This window comes from Merops nubicus, unplaced genomic scaffold (genome assembly GCF_000691845.1).
Source record: "Merops nubicus isolate BGI_N331 unplaced genomic scaffold, ASM69184v1 scaffold26510, whole genome shotgun sequence".
Taxonomy (NCBI): Eukaryota; Metazoa; Chordata; class Aves; order Coraciiformes; family Meropidae; genus Merops; species Merops nubicus.
Genome location: NW_008581253.1, coordinates 19733 through 35924, shown reverse-complemented (window position 1 = coordinate 35924; position 16192 = coordinate 19733). Strand labels below are relative to the sequence as shown.

Here is a 16192-nt window from a genome sequence, read left to right as displayed (position 1 = left end):
AAGTGGCCGCCTGGGCTGCCCGCCGAGCTGACCCGGGCCGCTGTGCTCTCGCCGCAGGTGGAGGAGGCAGGGCACGTCTTCCTCCTGATGAAGAAAGACTATCGCATCTCCCGCAACGTGCGCCTCGCCTGGGTCCTCAGCCGCCTCCACCAGGTCATCTGGGCTGTGCCCGAGCCGGAGCTGGTGAGTTGGTGCCCAGGCCCGGGCAGTGTCACCGCGGCGGTGTGACAAGCTGGCTCTGTGCTGCTCGTGAGCAGCTGCACCCTACAGAAGGTTTTAACCTGGGTCCTTTCCCTGATCCCTCCGTTGGCTTGGCTTGACGTTCTCTCACACGCTGTTCACTTGTTATTGTAGGTAAAGTCAGAAAATGAACTTGATGTTCTCAGCATCCTGCCTAATGGGTGGCAGCCAGACGAGCCTGTCCAGCCCAGGCCCTATCTCCTCGTGCCCTCCACACGGGTCACCTTCCTGGCCCGCCAGTACCGATTTGTTATTGAACTTGACCTGAGCCCTTCCACAGGGATTGTGGTAAGTGCAGAAACTGCCTCTTTGGGGTGTTCTGCGTTAAAGGGCTGGACCCATCTCTATTTGCTGAGAAGGCATATTCCTCTTTGTGTTAGTCTTAAGTTTTGCAGAAGTCTTGCTTTTCGCAGGAGGGAGGCACACAGTGTTCCTAGCTAGGCAGCTTAATGGCAGATCCTGTTTCTCTGTTGAATGCTTGATGTGTGACTTTCATTTACGGGGAGCTCTCATTTTAATCCAGCTGCAGAAGGGTGTTTGTTTTTGGCTTGGGGGAGAACCAGCATTGAGTTTGAAAGTCCTATAGGATGAAAAAGCTGTTCGCTTTTTCTGTTTCTGTAGGATGACTCAACAGGGGAGATAATTTTTGATGAAGTGTTCCATGCCCTTTCCCGATGCTTGGTGGGATTGTTAAGACCCTTCCGTATCCCTGGTTCAGACATTATCTACCAGCCAGAGATCTTTGTCACCATCCAGGCGTATTCCTCCATCATTGGCCTGCAGTCCCATCAGGTAAAGTTCAGCCTCTCCCTTGGCATGGCTCAGCACATGAGCAGCTCGCTCTTTGGGCTTCCTGTGAACACAGAGGAAGGTGGGGGCATGTGGTAGCTGGGGTCTGTTATCTGTGATGCTGCAGATGTCTCATTAAAGCATGCAGCCTTGATTGGTGGGGAAGTGTCTGAGAGCAACTTCTCCTTTCTGGGCAAGAAGCAAAGGTTTCTTGTGGGGGAGCAGGGCTCAGCAGGGAATGCCACCCACAGGCACCATGTCAGAGCTGGGCCACAGGGATTGTTTCCTTCAGGTCAAATGTGTGCTTCTTGTTGTTGTTGTTTTTAATTTGTTGACTAATTTTTCTTGGCCTGTTGTAATGAGCTTGAAATATTCAAGAAGAGACGCGCTTTTTCTGTGCCCTTTTGTGTCCAACTATGTAGCAGTGGCTTACTGAAAGGTAATTGTCTCTTCCTACAAACCTTGTTCTGTTTTTGCACTGGTATGGAAATGTTTCTCCTTGCTTGAGGGAGCAGCTCTCCTTGGTATTGAGATTACCAGTGAGATTTTCCTTGAGTCACAGCATGTCTGTTTAATAAATTGAAGTCTGGTTTATAGTGCCAGTGTGGTTTTTGAAGTTTCTCCTTGATCCCTTCCATCTCGCAGTATTTTCATGTTATTCTCATGTTTTTTTCACATTTTTGAGGGTATCATCAAATCATCCCTTTGCTGATGCTAGGGAAAGTGGGTGGTAACAGGAGCCTGTTAGTCTGCTTGTTCCCTCTCTCTCTCTGCCCAAGGCTTCACCAAAAGCTGGAGCTTTTAATGGACTGTGTAGTGCCTAAAGAGCCTGGGCCTCACTCTGGTCCTTTCTTAGACCCTACCAAAGTAAGCGTAGCAGGAACTTCTCCAGCTGCACATGATGTTTTTGGACATTGTCTTGTCCTGCAGACCCCATTGTGCTTTCCCTCAGTATCTCACTTATTTGCACTAAATTGAGCACTCTGAAGTTGCTATGTTTTTCTGTTTATTGTATGATGCCAGGAACTGTCACCTCTGGGTACAACTGGATAAGCTTTATGTTTCTTTTGTGGAGGAAAAGGCACGTATGTGTAGCACTCATCTAGGAAGGCTTGTCTATATTGTAATCATTGACTTTTTCTATGCCACTATGAGGTCTTGCCCTTCTGAGGATGAGGGAATGTAGATAACATGCAGCATCCCACCCATCTCTTGAGTTCTTTGTCTGTATGTTGTATCTTCTTTGCCTGCTGGTTGTGGACAGAGATGGCCTGTATAATGGTGGCTTCTATAAACAAGTGTCATGCCTGTCAGCCTGGGGAAGCTATGTGGTGGCAGGCTCATAGTCATATCACTCAGCTCCTTTTGTAATGTCCAGTCTAATTTTTTCTTTTCTTTTTTTCAATTTGCCATTCCTTTATCCATCCACTTACTGGAAGATAGTTGGATCAGTCTGTAGGTGAGTTAGATTGGAGCAAACTGGCCTTCCCTAGAAACATCAGACCAGTGGCTTCTAACAAGAATCCCACATCGCTTTCTCTTGACAGCAGCTTTTCCTGGAAGAAGGCAGATGAAGTAGAAATTTCTTGCCCAAGAAAGATTTCCCAAAGAGTGGTGTGAGCATCTGCTGCAGAGTGCAGCGCAGATGCCACGGGACACTGGTGCTGACAGGCAGTTAGCCCTGAGCAGGACAGAAGAAGAGGCCTGTGTTGTACCTGTACTTTCTCAGGGATGTTCCTCAATCTCACTGTGCAGGACTGTGTACCATTTTGGGGGCTGGTAAAACCTGAACTTGATGACTGTTATGTCCTTGGGCCAGGTGCTATTCCAGGGCTGCCAGCTGGACGAAACAAAGCGAGAGGCCTTCCTGCACCAAGTTTACACACAGCTGTGTGCCTTTGAGAACAAGGTGGCAGAGATGCTCCAGCAACAGTATGAACCCAAACCACAGGTAAGGGGGCAGAGGTGGCTGGAGTCTCTTGGCTCCTTGAGTTTTGCACTCTGGGGTGTCATGGCAAGAGGAGCAGTGGTATCAGGCTGGAGAAGGAGGGGCTAAGGAGTTTCTATGGTGACTTTGTGGGAGCCAGTAAGGAGACATGAACACTGAGGGAAGCAGAACCAGTAAGTGTTTCGAAGGACTGATGAGAAGGGTTAGCTTCCCCAAGATTACTGTGCAGTAAAGCAGCCTGACCTCTTCTACATCATGGGACAAAATGTAAGATGTGCTTTCTCTCAGAAGAAGATGGTGGGAGAGGTGATTATGCCCATACCATTTATCTATAAATAGCTGTGAATATGTCTTTGGTCCTTGTTACATGTCTTGAATGAAAATACTTCCTTGTTACCATTAAAACTGACCATGAAACTGAATAAACAGACAGTGCAGTTGCTTATATTCCTGGAAATCTGTGGCAGGTGCTGTTTAGTAGCGACAGATACAGGTATCAGCAAATTAATGGTAGCACTAGGATGAAATGAAAAGTGAGATTCTGTAGAGGTTCAGAATGTCTAAGGAATTTTCATCAAGATCATGTCTTGTGATCCTGGAAATGAAGACACTTGACAGTCACAATTGTATCTGTGGGCACCCTTCTTGCAGTCAAAGGCATTATTGGCCTGACTGAGGTTATTTAGCCCTTGTTTAGCATTAGTTATTAGAGTTTGGTCAAAAAAAATAAATTCAAAATCATATGAGCCAGAGACTACTGGTGATCTGTTATAGTTGCACACCTGAAGTGCTTCAAATCTCATATCCCAGCTGAAGCTTGTATCTTTGAATGCTAAGGCTGTCAGTCCTGGAACGGAAGGAAGATTGCAGGAAGTAAATATCTTTACCGGTGTGTCCAGCTGGTGTTTTTGCAGTGTTCTGTATGCATTCCTGTTTGCTGCAGTGTTTCCCTCATGGCAAACTACTCTCTAACTTCTTCCATGCAAATGGGGGAAGGAGACGCGTTCAGAGGCCAGAGGCACTGGCGAGTCCTGCCACAGGCTGTGGGGTGGAGGTGAGAGGCTCCGGGAGAAGGGCAGGGACTGAAACTTTTTTTTACTTTTGAAGTTGCATTAGCTCTATCATTGTCAACAAGCGTCTGAATTTAAGGCATCTGGCAAATTAAAGTGATGGATAGGTTTTTTTTCCCCTCACAGCTACAGACTACTCCCATTTGTACAGAAAAAAGTTTGTTTAGTTCTGATTGTTTTTTTCTCAGCTCAAACCATGTGTAGCTTGGCAAGGGAGGGACTCGCCTGTTCTCTGTATTAGCAGTAAAAATGAAGCAATAGTTTATTACAGGTTTGAACTGCCAGAGCCTTCTGGAGATGAGTGGACTATGAATGCACTAGGTTCCTCCTCAGTGTAATTATACAAATTTCAGGCTTTGCCTGGGGGCTGTTTTTCATGGAAGATGCGGGAGAGGCCTGTCTGCATTTGCTTGTATCAGCACTGCATAACGAGCCCTGTTTGAAAAGAGTTAAATATATGTGCACTAGACTTTGTCCTTAGGAGCTTCTTACCCCATCTGTTGCTGCAGTGCTTCATAAGGGAGACATAGGTGTCTTGGCCTCTCCAGTGTTTCTGGGCTTTACTTGAGGAGGTGCTGAATAGCTGCAGCTTCTACTAAATGACAAGGCAAAAAGGAGGTATTCACCACCTCTTTAATTGGAAACTGTGTTGCTCTGCAGAGGAGCTTCAGTGACCCCAAAGCATCTCATCTTTCCCCTTCTGTGAAAAATCAGCTTATTATAAAGCTCTGAGCCTGTTGTCCCCTTCCTCCACCCTCAAGCAGCCTTGCCCTGCTGTTGTAAGGGGCCCAGACCAGGGCTTAGAGAGCACCTGGTAGTTAAGGCTAGAAGTGGAATCTGCTGAAGTGCTCCAGGGCTGTGGTACTGTGGGGCTACACAGCTGAAAGCTGTTTGGGAGAGTCAGAACTAGAGCTAGACTGAAGTCTGCCCCATGGGGCCTTGTGTTTTGTTGGGGTTTTTTTACTTTTCCAGGTGGATCTGTCACCCGAGAGCCCTGGTGATGTGCAGGAGTCCTCTGGGAGGAAGCCCAGTGTGTCTGTTGTCACGGCCGACGTCGGCCTCATCAGCATGGTGCGGCAGGGGATCCTGGCGCTGCAGCTCCTGCCCTCCAACTCCAGTGCAGGTTGGCCTCCTCCCCGCGGTTAAGGTTTGCCCGGTTGTTTGTGAAGGGTTCTACTCCTTCTGCCCTAGGATAAGGTTTTATAACCGCTGGTGCGTGGACCCTTTTGGTAGGGATGAAATTTCGGCAGCAGCGTTTGCCCTGCGCTCTGTGGCTCGCTCATGGGCTATGGGGAGAGGAACACAGCACCATGTGCCCTATGTCAGCGCTGGGGAGTTTGTGAGGAGGCACAACTGTGATTACTGCTCAGGACAACCCAGGATGTGCAGAGCTGTGTCCTGCCCGAGTGTTTCGCTGTGTCTAGTCAGGAAGTCTACCTGCTCCTGAACTCTTTGGAAGCTCTAAACCAACCTCAAGGTTTTCCTTTCTGCTTTTGTCCTGCCTGAATTTTATCTCTGGTGGATGCAGTGGGAGAGTGGTAGCTGGCTGAGATGGAAAGTGCACTAAGATATTGCCTTGTTCACAGGTATAATAATAATTACGGATGGTGTGACTAGTGTCCCTGATGTGGCTGTGTGCGAGACTTTACTCAACCAGCTCCGCAGTGGCACCGTGGCCTGCTCCTTTGTACAGGTATGTCCACTGCTAGCAGGGAGCATGGGGGCTGCTGAGGGAGAAAGGTGGGTTACTCTCCATGGCATTCACCTCCAGAGGGGATGAAGGGACTTCTCTGCCTGTTTGGGGCCTTTACTGGTCCTGTGCCTTGTCCTCAGCACTGCTGTACTCTCTCAGATACCTACTTTATTCATCTTGTAGGTGGGCGGTGTCTACTCATACGATTGCAGCTTTGGCCACGTTCCCAATGTGGAACTTATGAAATTCATTGCCATGGCCACTTTTGGTGCTTACCTCTCCACGTGCCCTGAGCTGGATCCCCTGAGCCTGGATCTGAATGTGTATCACAAGGCATTTCTGCTGTACTCCTTTCTGCGTACTGGGGAGTCCCTGAATCCAGAATACTACTGCGGTGAGGAACATGCATGCCCTCTTTCCAGCAGATGGATGTCTTACTGCACCTCTCTCTGGAGTGACTCCCCTAGGCTTGATTATGCTGATACTCTCCCCTGTCCCCTCTGGGTCATGCTTACTGTAGGCTCTGGGCACTGTTGGGCCATGCAGCCTCATCTGTGACTCCTTTTGCGGTTCCAGGATTTGGGTGGATTGGGGAAAACTAATGACCCATTTTATACCATTCCTCTTTCTATGGACTTCACTCAGCAAGCTGCAGTTAGGCCAGCTGTGTTGAAATCCAGAAGGGCTGAGAAGCTATTGTCAGATCTTCCCTGCACACTGGCTAGTTGGCAGATGAGAATATTCTGAAGGGCTTGTCCTAACTGGCCTTGCAGATGGCAATTTGGATTGAAAAACTAGACCCCTGAGAACCATCCCAAATGCCTCTCTTTTGTTTTTTCATATTTTTTTAATGTTAGTGACTGCAAATATGCCAGGAGAGATTAGTTACCAGCAAAACATGGAAACACCCTTTCATGTCCTGGAGATACGCTGGTGTCATCTGCGTTTCTGTAACTTGGCAGCAGAAGCAACATACAGTGACAAGTTTGAACACAGCTCACCTGGGACTTGGGAATGTTCAGTCTTAAGAAGCTGAGGTGTTAATGGCCTAAACTAAACGCTTCCATGTCATGGTACCTTTTAGAAGGCAGCTGGGAATCCATGGTTTTCCAGGGAAGGGGTCAAGCCCAAAAGCTTGCTGTGTGACTGTCGCAACAGCTGTGGGTTTTCTGCCTGCCTAGGTAAATGTGTAACTCCAACACGTGCCTTGTCACAAAGGCTGTCCCAGACAAAGCAGGACCTGGCACCCCACCCTGTCAGTCTGCTAGGCCTCTTGGCCATGCTAACAGACCTGTTTGCTGCTTTGCAGACTCAGGAGTGGGTGTAAGTGGTGCCTGAAGGATGTACTGTTCTTCAGGCCAGTGAGTGTTCCTGCTACCTTCTGTAAAGCCCCTTGGGAGGGCTGTTGCTGTAAATGAGGAGCAGGGGAGTTGCTCCCTCCCTCCCTCACCCCATCTCTGCCGTTTGCAGTGTCCCAGCACAGACTGTTCAATGAGCACCTGGTGTCCGCAAGCAGCAACCCTGCTCTGGCGATGAGGAGGAAGAAGCACACGGAGAAGGAGGTGCATGCTGACCTCGTGAGCGTTGTCTCGGTCCGGCTGCGCGAGGGTTACAGCATCCGGGAGGTCAACATCACTAAAGGTGACTAGGGGGGCACTGGGGGCTGGAAGCTCTCATACGCCTACGTTCTCAACTGGTTACAGGAAAGTTCAGGGTCTGCCATCTCAGCAGGGTGGCTGGTATTGTGGAGGAAGGAGCCATTTTCTCCAAACTCTGACTGTCAAGAACTGTGCAGTTGTGCACTTGCTAGGCTTATCCTCTGTGGCTCCAAGTGCCCATGGAGGGACAGACAGACTGTGACCCTCTCTATCTTGGAAATGAATCCCCACAATTGCAGGGAGAGTAGTACCACAACTTGGGGTTTTGCTGAGTTTTCTGGCATTTCCTCTATATTCCTCCTTCTTTCAGCCCTTTCTAATCCTTTGCTAGATGCGCTCCAAAATACTAACACAAAGTTGAGCTTTTTGGTACAACTCATTTAATGCCTCCAAACTTCAGTCTTCCAAAGGAAAAAACTGGGGGAAAAAAGGATCTTAGTAAGTGAAAATGTCATATTAGTCAGGACTGTGACCAGCACTAGAAGGACATGAAACCATCCAGTGGTCCTGTTCTGTAATCTGACTTGCTAAGAGGTTATGGCACCCGGAGTGTAAGAACTAGCTGCAGAGGAGCACTAGGAGCCTTGAGGCATCTGAGAATCCCAAGGTCTGCCAGTAAACTGTACCTAATGTTCCATCTCCAGCTGTGATTAGTGGTAGTGCTTTAACTCAAGGGAAGATGAAAAAATCCAAGTGCAAATAAAGGAATTGCTAGCAAGAGAAGGAATTATTCTTGACTGTTGCAATGACCGGCAGAAAGCCTGGAGGATGGAATTCTTAAAACACAGTGTAAACGTGTACCATGCATAATGATCCTGTGTCTTCACTACTCTTTTTGGATATTGGTACAGAGAATATGGTTTATATCAGAAAATCAGAGTCTGTGATATAATTACAAACTTGCCATATGATGAGTTTACTGTGGTCTGCCTTAAAACTGTGTAAATCTCTTATACCACTGCTCTGCTTGGAAGGTTGTCTCAGAGCTTCATCGCTCTCTCTAGCGTCCTTTCTAAACTGACTCAGACCAAATTAGACCTGTATGATTTTATTATCCTTAATTAAGTTTATCCTTCTTCTCTGGCATTGCGCAAACGTATTTAAGAGCACTGCCTTTCTCCTTGTAACCACGCTTTTGACAGACAGTGTTTCAGCTTCCTTCTGTAAGGGCAGGCTTTCTGTCCTCTTTATTCATCTTAATAGTACTTTTTTTTCCCCTCAGTTGTTCACTTTTCACAGTTTTGTCTTGAAACAGTTGATAAGATTTTTGAAATATTGGTGCCTTGTTCAGCAATGCTAATGCCTCACTGCTTCTGAAGTTCAATACCATATCTGATAGACCAGGGATCATGGGAACTTTCTCCATGATTGCACTGGTAGCACAGAAATCCCTGCATCTTTCACACACCTTTGCTTCTGGCTGATGAGTCCTTAGGGGTCTTTTATTGGGGTTGGTTTGTTTGTTTAGTAGTCCCTAAATGTTTGCATTCTTCCCATAGTAGTACTCTTAAGTTCATCTGGCTCAGTTCAGCTCACTGTTGCTGTGAGATGACTGGGAATCGTGGTTCTTTTGACTAGATGCTTCTTACAGACTGAATGGATCTAAACCAGCATTTTTGGGCAGGTTGCTAACAGTCCTGTTGGGTGGGATCATTTCTAAAGCTGGTCTTCCAGGAATATCCCTGATTTCTTGTTTCGGGAGTTCTCTATTAAAGTTAAGAATCTGCTAAGGTTTCCCATTGAGACACATCTTCTAGTAGTGTCTGCAGATTGTTTTCACTCATGTTGTGTAGGTGTGGCATGTGATACTTCCCTTAAATCTGGGCAGATTGGGTCTGTTGCGCTCTCCTTGTCTAGGGTTATCTGTGAAACAGTTTGATAAATCAGTTCCTCTCCCAGCTGTGCTCAGTATTGTGTCTTTTATCCTCCTATGCAGCAGCTCACTTAGAGCTTGGGCAACACAGGGGGAGGAGCCTTTCTTTAATCTGGCAGCAATGGTGAAGTGCACTTAGGTGACTGTGAAGTCCTGTAGAGAAATTCTGGAAGAGGTAGCAGGTGTGAATCATTCAAAAAGCAATCAGACGATTTCATGTTGTATGTTGTTGCACAAAGGTGTAGCTGTGGCTCTGGCTCAGGGCATTGTAAAGCAGCAAATTCCTGGACTCCGGAGGAATGTATCAGAAATATCACCATATATTCACCATGCTCCTTGCACTTTCCCCTAGGTATCTTCCTGCTGCCTTTTAGCCCTTGGAATACTAAATGGCTGGTCTTCCATTTTTCACAAGAGTAGAGAGCCGAAGAGCAGCTGCACTGGGTCGGTTACCTTCTGTGGTGTATAGCTGTGGGCAGGTGCACAGGGAGGAGTAAGAACGTAGCGTAAATGTACATGATGCCTCCTTTCCCCTTTCCCTTTTTCTTCCCATTGAGGACTCTGTAGCCCTTTGCAGCCCAGGGGCTCCCTGAAACAGAAATACTTTCTGTGTATTTTGATGAAGTTCTTCTAGAAAGAATTTTAAAATTAAATATCTGAGCTATCAAAAATACAGTGTGCCTTTCTATGTCAGCTTTCAGCATAGTAGCCGGTAATGTTACTTGTATTTTGGAAAGGCTGAATGCTCTGGGGAGTTGCTGGCTGGGATCAGAAAAATTGTTGAACTAGCCTCTTAAAATAGAATTATCAGATTGGGACATTTAGACATTCAGCACTGCCTCTGCTAAGGAGACTAAGGAGATGCTTGGCTAATCAGGGCTCTGCGGGCCATTCTGTAGAGAAGCGTGTAACAAAGAACAGTTAATTAACCTGGACTGCCACAAGCTCTTGCCAAAACTTGCAAACTAAAAGCTGTTAAGGAGCCAGCTGGCTGTGAAGCCTGAGGAGAGAGTGCAGTTGTGGACTTTGACACTTGCTTTTCTGCTTTGCTTTGCCAAAGGCAAAATAGAATAAATAGCTAGCTTTGTGCTCAGAGTTGCCCGGAGAGGTTGTTTGTGAGTGTTCCAGTTACCCTCACTATTTGAATTTAGGTATTTAGCCGTTTAGAAGGCTACTATGGTTAGTTGAGAATGCAAAAGTGCTTGTGAAAGGGGGAAGACTTGGAAGGTATGGAAGGGAGAGAAGCTGTGCATGAGAAGCCTTGAGGCCATGGCATGTAGTGGCTCCTCTCCTATTTCCGGAGCCATGACAGGGGATTGCCCTCTGTAACAAAAAGAAAAATTTTCACTGACCATTTTGTGTTGCTGTGCTTTGAGGAGAGCCTGGAGGACATTTTTCAAAACCCCCTCTTCCCCTGTGAATCAATCCAGCACCAAAATGGCCAGGCATGAGCTGGCCAGTGAGAGTAGCTGTTCTCAGTGTCAGGAATTGGGAATACAAAGTGGATTTTCTAAAAACCAGAGCTAGACTTTATGAAAGAAATCAAAGCAGCAAAAACTTGTTTGCCATAAAGTCAAGAACCAGAAATAGATTCCTTTGCAGTAAGAACAAGCTAAACATTCATCTAGGTATGACTTCAAACTAAGCAAATATTTTGCTCGTGTTTTTAGTTTTCCTTGTGTTAGATTGTAGGAGTGAAGCCAGGATGACTAATGGGAACACAGGTGGAAGTAGGAAATATTTTCATTAATGACCTAGGCAAAAAATATGGGAATTTACTTATCATGTTTGCTGTTGATGAAGCAGGAAGACTTTGTTATGGGAACCAAAATATTGTGCAGAAATCAATGAATGAGCACTAAAGCAGCAAGAGTGAGGTGACAGTATGAAATGGAGATAAATTTATTAATTCTTGATTAGCCTTTCTGATGAGCTAGACAATCTTCATATGAAAACAGCAGGTGTTGCAACTCTGGCAAATGCATTTATGGTAAATCAGAGCACCCATTGTAGAAAATATTAGTGACCCTGAGTAAAATCCTAGTAGTCCCTCAGATTGTAGCTGAAATATAGGATACACTTATGATCATCTTTGTTCAGGAAAGATGAACTCTGGAGATGCAGGAAGGTCTGGGATTGTTAAGGGGAATGGATATTCTTGTTGTAGGCAGATGACCACAGCTTGGTTTGACCTGCACAGTAACAGCTGAAACCGGATAAGGATTTCTTCCCCTAGAGCACACTCCTTGTCAATGTTATGGAAACGAAGCTTCTCAGAACAAAAATAATTTAATCAAAAGAACAACGAAGCGTGATTTTGGCATGTGATCTGGAAGCTGTCTTCTAAACATTGGTGGGGGAAGAGTACTCTGAGGGAGCCTCCCAGCAGGGACCGTGGGAGCAGGAGGCAAGATGGCTTTCAAATGGAGTGTAATCAGCCTGTGCAGGGGGTGGCATGATGTGCCTGTGACAGCAGCAAATGCAACTCTGCAGGAAACGTGGGATCCAGGCTGATGACCTGTTCGGATGGTTTCCAGCACATCCAATCACTTATCTCACAAATGCTGCAAGTTTGGCAAACTGTAGAGCAGGCTGGACCTCAGAATAGATGATTGAGCAGTTGAAACAGCAGCGTGGCACTGTTACAGAAGGTCATGTGTTTCCCTGGTTGTTTCAGTACAAATACATGTGCACGGTCAGCAGGAGTGTGACAGTTTTCTGTTCTTCTGGCTCAGTGAGGCCTGCTGTCAGGTGTTTGTGTTAATCTTGCTAGAGATGCAGTGGTCCGCTTAAAGAAAAAGTTAAAAATCAATGAATGGGTTGGGTTGGAAGGGGCCTTAGACACCATCTAGTTCCAAGCCCTCTGCAATGGGCAGGGGCACCTCCCACTATATCAGGTTGGCCAGAGCCGCATTCAGTCTGTCCTGGAACACCCAGTGATGGAGCATCCACAGCTTCCCTGGGCAGCCTGTTCCAGTGCCTTACCACCCTCATAGTGAAGAACTTCCTACTTTCTAATTTAAATCTACCCTCTTCAGTTTGAATCCTTTACCCCTCATCCTATCACTACAAGCCCTAGTAAAAAGTCACTCCCCAGCTTTCTTGTAGGTCCCCTTCAGATACCCGAAGGCCTCAATAAACTCTCTTCCCCAGGCTGAACAACCCCAACCCTCTCAGCCTGTCCCTGTAGTAGAGGTGCTCCAGACCTTTGATCCTCTTTGTGGCCCTCCTCTGTACCCTTTCCAACAGGTCTGTGTCTGTCTTGTGTTGGGCGCTCCAGAGCTGGATGCAGTACTCCCGGTGACATCTCACAAGAGTGGAGTAGAGGGGAGAATCACCTCCCTCAGCCTGCAGGCCACGCTGCTTGCAATGCAGCCCAGGATATGATGGGCTTCCTGGGCTGCACTCGCATAGTGCTGGGTCATGCTCGGGTCTTCATCAGCCAGCCCCCCCAAGTCTTTCTCAGGACTGCTTTCAGTCCATACTCAGTATTCATACCCTCAAATGTGCAGTTTGAAGAATGTACTTCTTAACTTTTGGAGGAGAAGAAAGTAGATGTGGTGAGAAGCTTTTGATGCTTGACGTTCTTAATTGCATGAAATGCTGTCTGTGCAATTAAAACGTGAAGTTAAATTCAAAAATTGGCCCTCACCTTCCAGGTTGTTTATGATCTGCACCCATCATGTCCAAATGCCCATGTTTCTGCAACTCTTCAAAGTGTAGATGAGAAAACTTAATAGCTGAAAAGCCCTGCTTATCTCTGCAAAGCAACAGTTTTGTTGGAAACAAGATGAGGCTGTGGAGAAGAGAGTCCACTGCAAATGTCAGCACCTCCTCCGAGTTTCAGTTGCCTTTCTAGTGTAGATACTGCATGTACATTTAAAGAACTGTTCATCAAATGCTGCTGTGTAAGCAAAGCCTCCCTCTGCTGAGGAGGAGAGCGTATGACTACAGCTAAAGCAAACAGTTGTTAGATTACTTTGTGCCCTTCATAGCAATCGGTCTCACAGTACTCGGAGTCCCTCGTCAGAGATAAAGCTTGGAGGTGTACCAAACAAGTACTTGAACTTATTCCTCTGCTCCTGTGCAGGTGGGTCTCAGCTGGAGGTGAAACTAGTGCTGCTTTGGAAGCATAACATGAGGATAGAGTACTTAGCTGTGACACCCTGGCCCCTGGACCCATCAAAGCGCAGCACATGGGTGGAGGTGACGATGGAGGGAAGCTATGACATCTTGCATGACATCAGTTGCACCATGAGGAAGCCTATCACCAGTCTGTACCGCACTACAGTCATCCGTCGCTTTTGGAACACCTTGCAGAGGTGAGCTGGACCATCCCCAGCAGTTCCCAGTGTCCAACATAACCAAGAAATTCCTTCCTTGGCGTGCTGGGGTTATGCAGGTGGCCGTTACGCCCCCAAGGTGCCAAAGGAATGTATTCTGAGGAAGAGGCATGACTGGCAATAAGCTTGCCTTCTAGCCAAGGAAAAGACTCTTAAGTGGCCTCTCACCTGGTCTGTAAGATTGCTTCGTGGTGAAGGTACTGCTGCCCCCAAGTCCTGATCCTGTGATGCAGACCTTGACTTTGACTGCCATCCCATGGAGGTGGTGTGTTCTTACAGCTAGCCTTGCACCTGTGCTGCATGATCATACCGAGAGCAGTTCCCCATGTCTCTAGGCCTGAAGGATCTGTGGGTTGTAACCATTTCCTAGCCAGGGTGACCATTACTCCCAGTCAACAAATTCCTCTTCTAGCACTTCATTCCCCACTCTGATCATCCTCCTTGTGTATTGATGTTACCCTTTAACTCCCTTACATGCTCTTTTCAATCAGGTGTTGAATGCCAGCGTTGGCCTGGAAAGCTCTGTGGGTGTAGTGGGCTCCCAGTACACAGGGACTGAGCACTGTGTGTGCAGGCACTGGGCTGACTGGGGCAGCAAGGGGGCAAGAGTGGGCTTTTGTTCCTAACTGCCTCTTCTCTTTCAGCATCAACCAGACAGATCAGATGTTAGTTCATCTGCAATCGTTTGACACAGTCCCAGAACACTTCACTATTCCTGAGAGCACCAAGAATGGGGTACCCCTCTTCTACATCCCCCCAGGTTCCACCACTCCAGTACGTTCCCTCTCTCTTACACTTAATGTGGGATAGGTTGTCCCCCTTGTCTGTTCTGTCTTGCACCAGGGGCTGCCGAGTCCCAACAGGCACTCCAGATTCTTCTGTAACTCTCAGGCTTCATCTCTTGCTCTTTGTCCTGCTTAGTTCACATGCAGTGCCTGTGAACATCCCATTCCATACTTCTTCCCCCCTGAGACATCACCCTGTGTTTATTGCTGCAGCTACATCTCTAAGCCTCACAGCAAGTCTCCTGAGTGTGTTGTGAAGCCTTCTCCTGTAGTGATGTGATGTGTTAGATTGATGGGGAGGCTGACACACTTATTTTTGCCATGCATTTTCAGTGGATACCTCATACGTTTGGAGTTGCTGCTGACAGTCCTGTTCCCTGGTGATGTAGCTCAGTGCTGTCAGGTGATACAGGACGTGCTGAATAGTTGTTGTTCAGTAGGCTCATTGCTCTGAGCACTCTTGTGGAAGGTGCAAGAGAGATACTTGTCATCTGCACAGCAGAAAGCAAACAAAATATGAGCTAATCCTTTCCACTGCAAAATTGAAACTCACTGAAGCTCACTGGGCAGAAGTGCTGGTATATCATCTGTTCCCTGATAGCAATGTCCTTGGCATTGGTAGAAGATGACTAGCAGATACAAAAGCTGGGGGAGCTTTAATTTAAGAAGACTATGCCTTTAATTTTATTGCTTAAGCCCTTTACTGCTTTAGGCTTGCCTAAGTAAATTTGGACTACGCAGGGTGATGTATCCCACAGTATATCTAGAGCATCCCATCTTATGGCTAACCACCTCTTGATTTCTGTGTCAGCATAGTTGCTGTAGTTGGTGAAATCACAGTCTTACCATGCAGACATGTTAGAGTTGCCCAGTGCCACCCGTTGCTGGTGCCGTATTTGCGTGAGCACCCTCAGACCAGTTATCTCCGTGTTTAACTGCGGTGCTGACACAAGCCATATATCCCTCCTCGAGCAGAAAGCGTGCCATTCCATAGGCTGTCTTTGCCATGCTTCATTTGCTTGATGCTAAGTGCTTAAATTCCTAATTAACTTGACATTTTAGGAACCTATTTTATTTTTGCTTATATTGTACTACCTGTTTCAATGTGAATGCAGTTAGTTACTCTGCTGAGATGTAGTTACCAAAAGCCTGGGACGTGGCCTTATAGGCCTACACACCTCAGCTGCTAGAGAAATTCATGCTCTCTCTGAGGGGAACTAGAGAGTTTCCTTAGGAATATTCTGTCATTTTCCCAGGTACTATCCCTGCAGCACAGTGGGTCTGACTCAAGCCATTCCCAGTTTGCCTCCTACTGGAAGCCTATCCTTTCTATGGATGCCAACTTTTGGCAGAGATGGCTGCACATGCATCGTATAGTCCTCCTTCTGGAGCATGACACGTATGTAACTGGCTGGGCTGAGCTCACGTGCGCAGCATGGGCCAGCCTGGGACGGCAGGGCACCCAGTTCAGTCTAGTTGCAGTTGCATCCCTATGACTAAGGGAACCTGGGACCTGGTGGCTAGTGAAGGCTTATTTATCTGAGAGGGACTGTGGGTTGGGAAGTCATCTTTGTCAAGAGAGGGGCTGTTCTCAGGAGCATAAATTGTTTCTGAAGTCCCACTTGAGTTTGGATTTTCTGACTGGAGGGAGGGTGGACCATTGAGTTGGAGCTACCCCACACGTTTTTGTTTGCTGCTGGAAAGCATCTTCCCCAAAAGCACTGCCTTCCTGAGGCTGTTCCTAGTTGCAGAGGTAGGTGAATAACAGCCAGATACTGCATGGAAGGAGGCAG

The 16192-nt window shown here is 47.1% G+C and overlaps 1 protein-coding gene across 1 annotated transcript in view; it reads left to right on the top strand.

Annotated features, from left to right (window-relative positions):
* Window positions 1-50: 50 nt before the first annotated feature.
* Window positions 51-16192, top strand: part of SZT2 (seizure threshold 2 homolog (mouse)) — a gene marked incomplete at its 3' end in the record, with an annotated part of 35461 nt that continues 19319 nt past the window's right edge. Inside the window, exons 1-11 of the mRNA XM_008949407.1 lie at window positions 51-183; window positions 355-528; window positions 862-1032; window positions 2849-2980; window positions 5020-5170; window positions 5634-5740; window positions 5924-6134; window positions 7211-7381; window positions 13362-13593; window positions 14259-14388; window positions 15656-15798. Of these exons, the coding sequence (XP_008947655.1) occupies window positions 88-183; window positions 355-528; window positions 862-1032; window positions 2849-2980; window positions 5020-5170; window positions 5634-5740; window positions 5924-6134; window positions 7211-7381; window positions 13362-13593; window positions 14259-14388; window positions 15656-15798 (1718 nt within the window). The remainder of the gene's footprint in view (window positions 184-354; window positions 529-861; window positions 1033-2848; window positions 2981-5019; window positions 5171-5633; window positions 5741-5923; window positions 6135-7210; window positions 7382-13361; window positions 13594-14258; window positions 14389-15655; window positions 15799-16192) is intronic.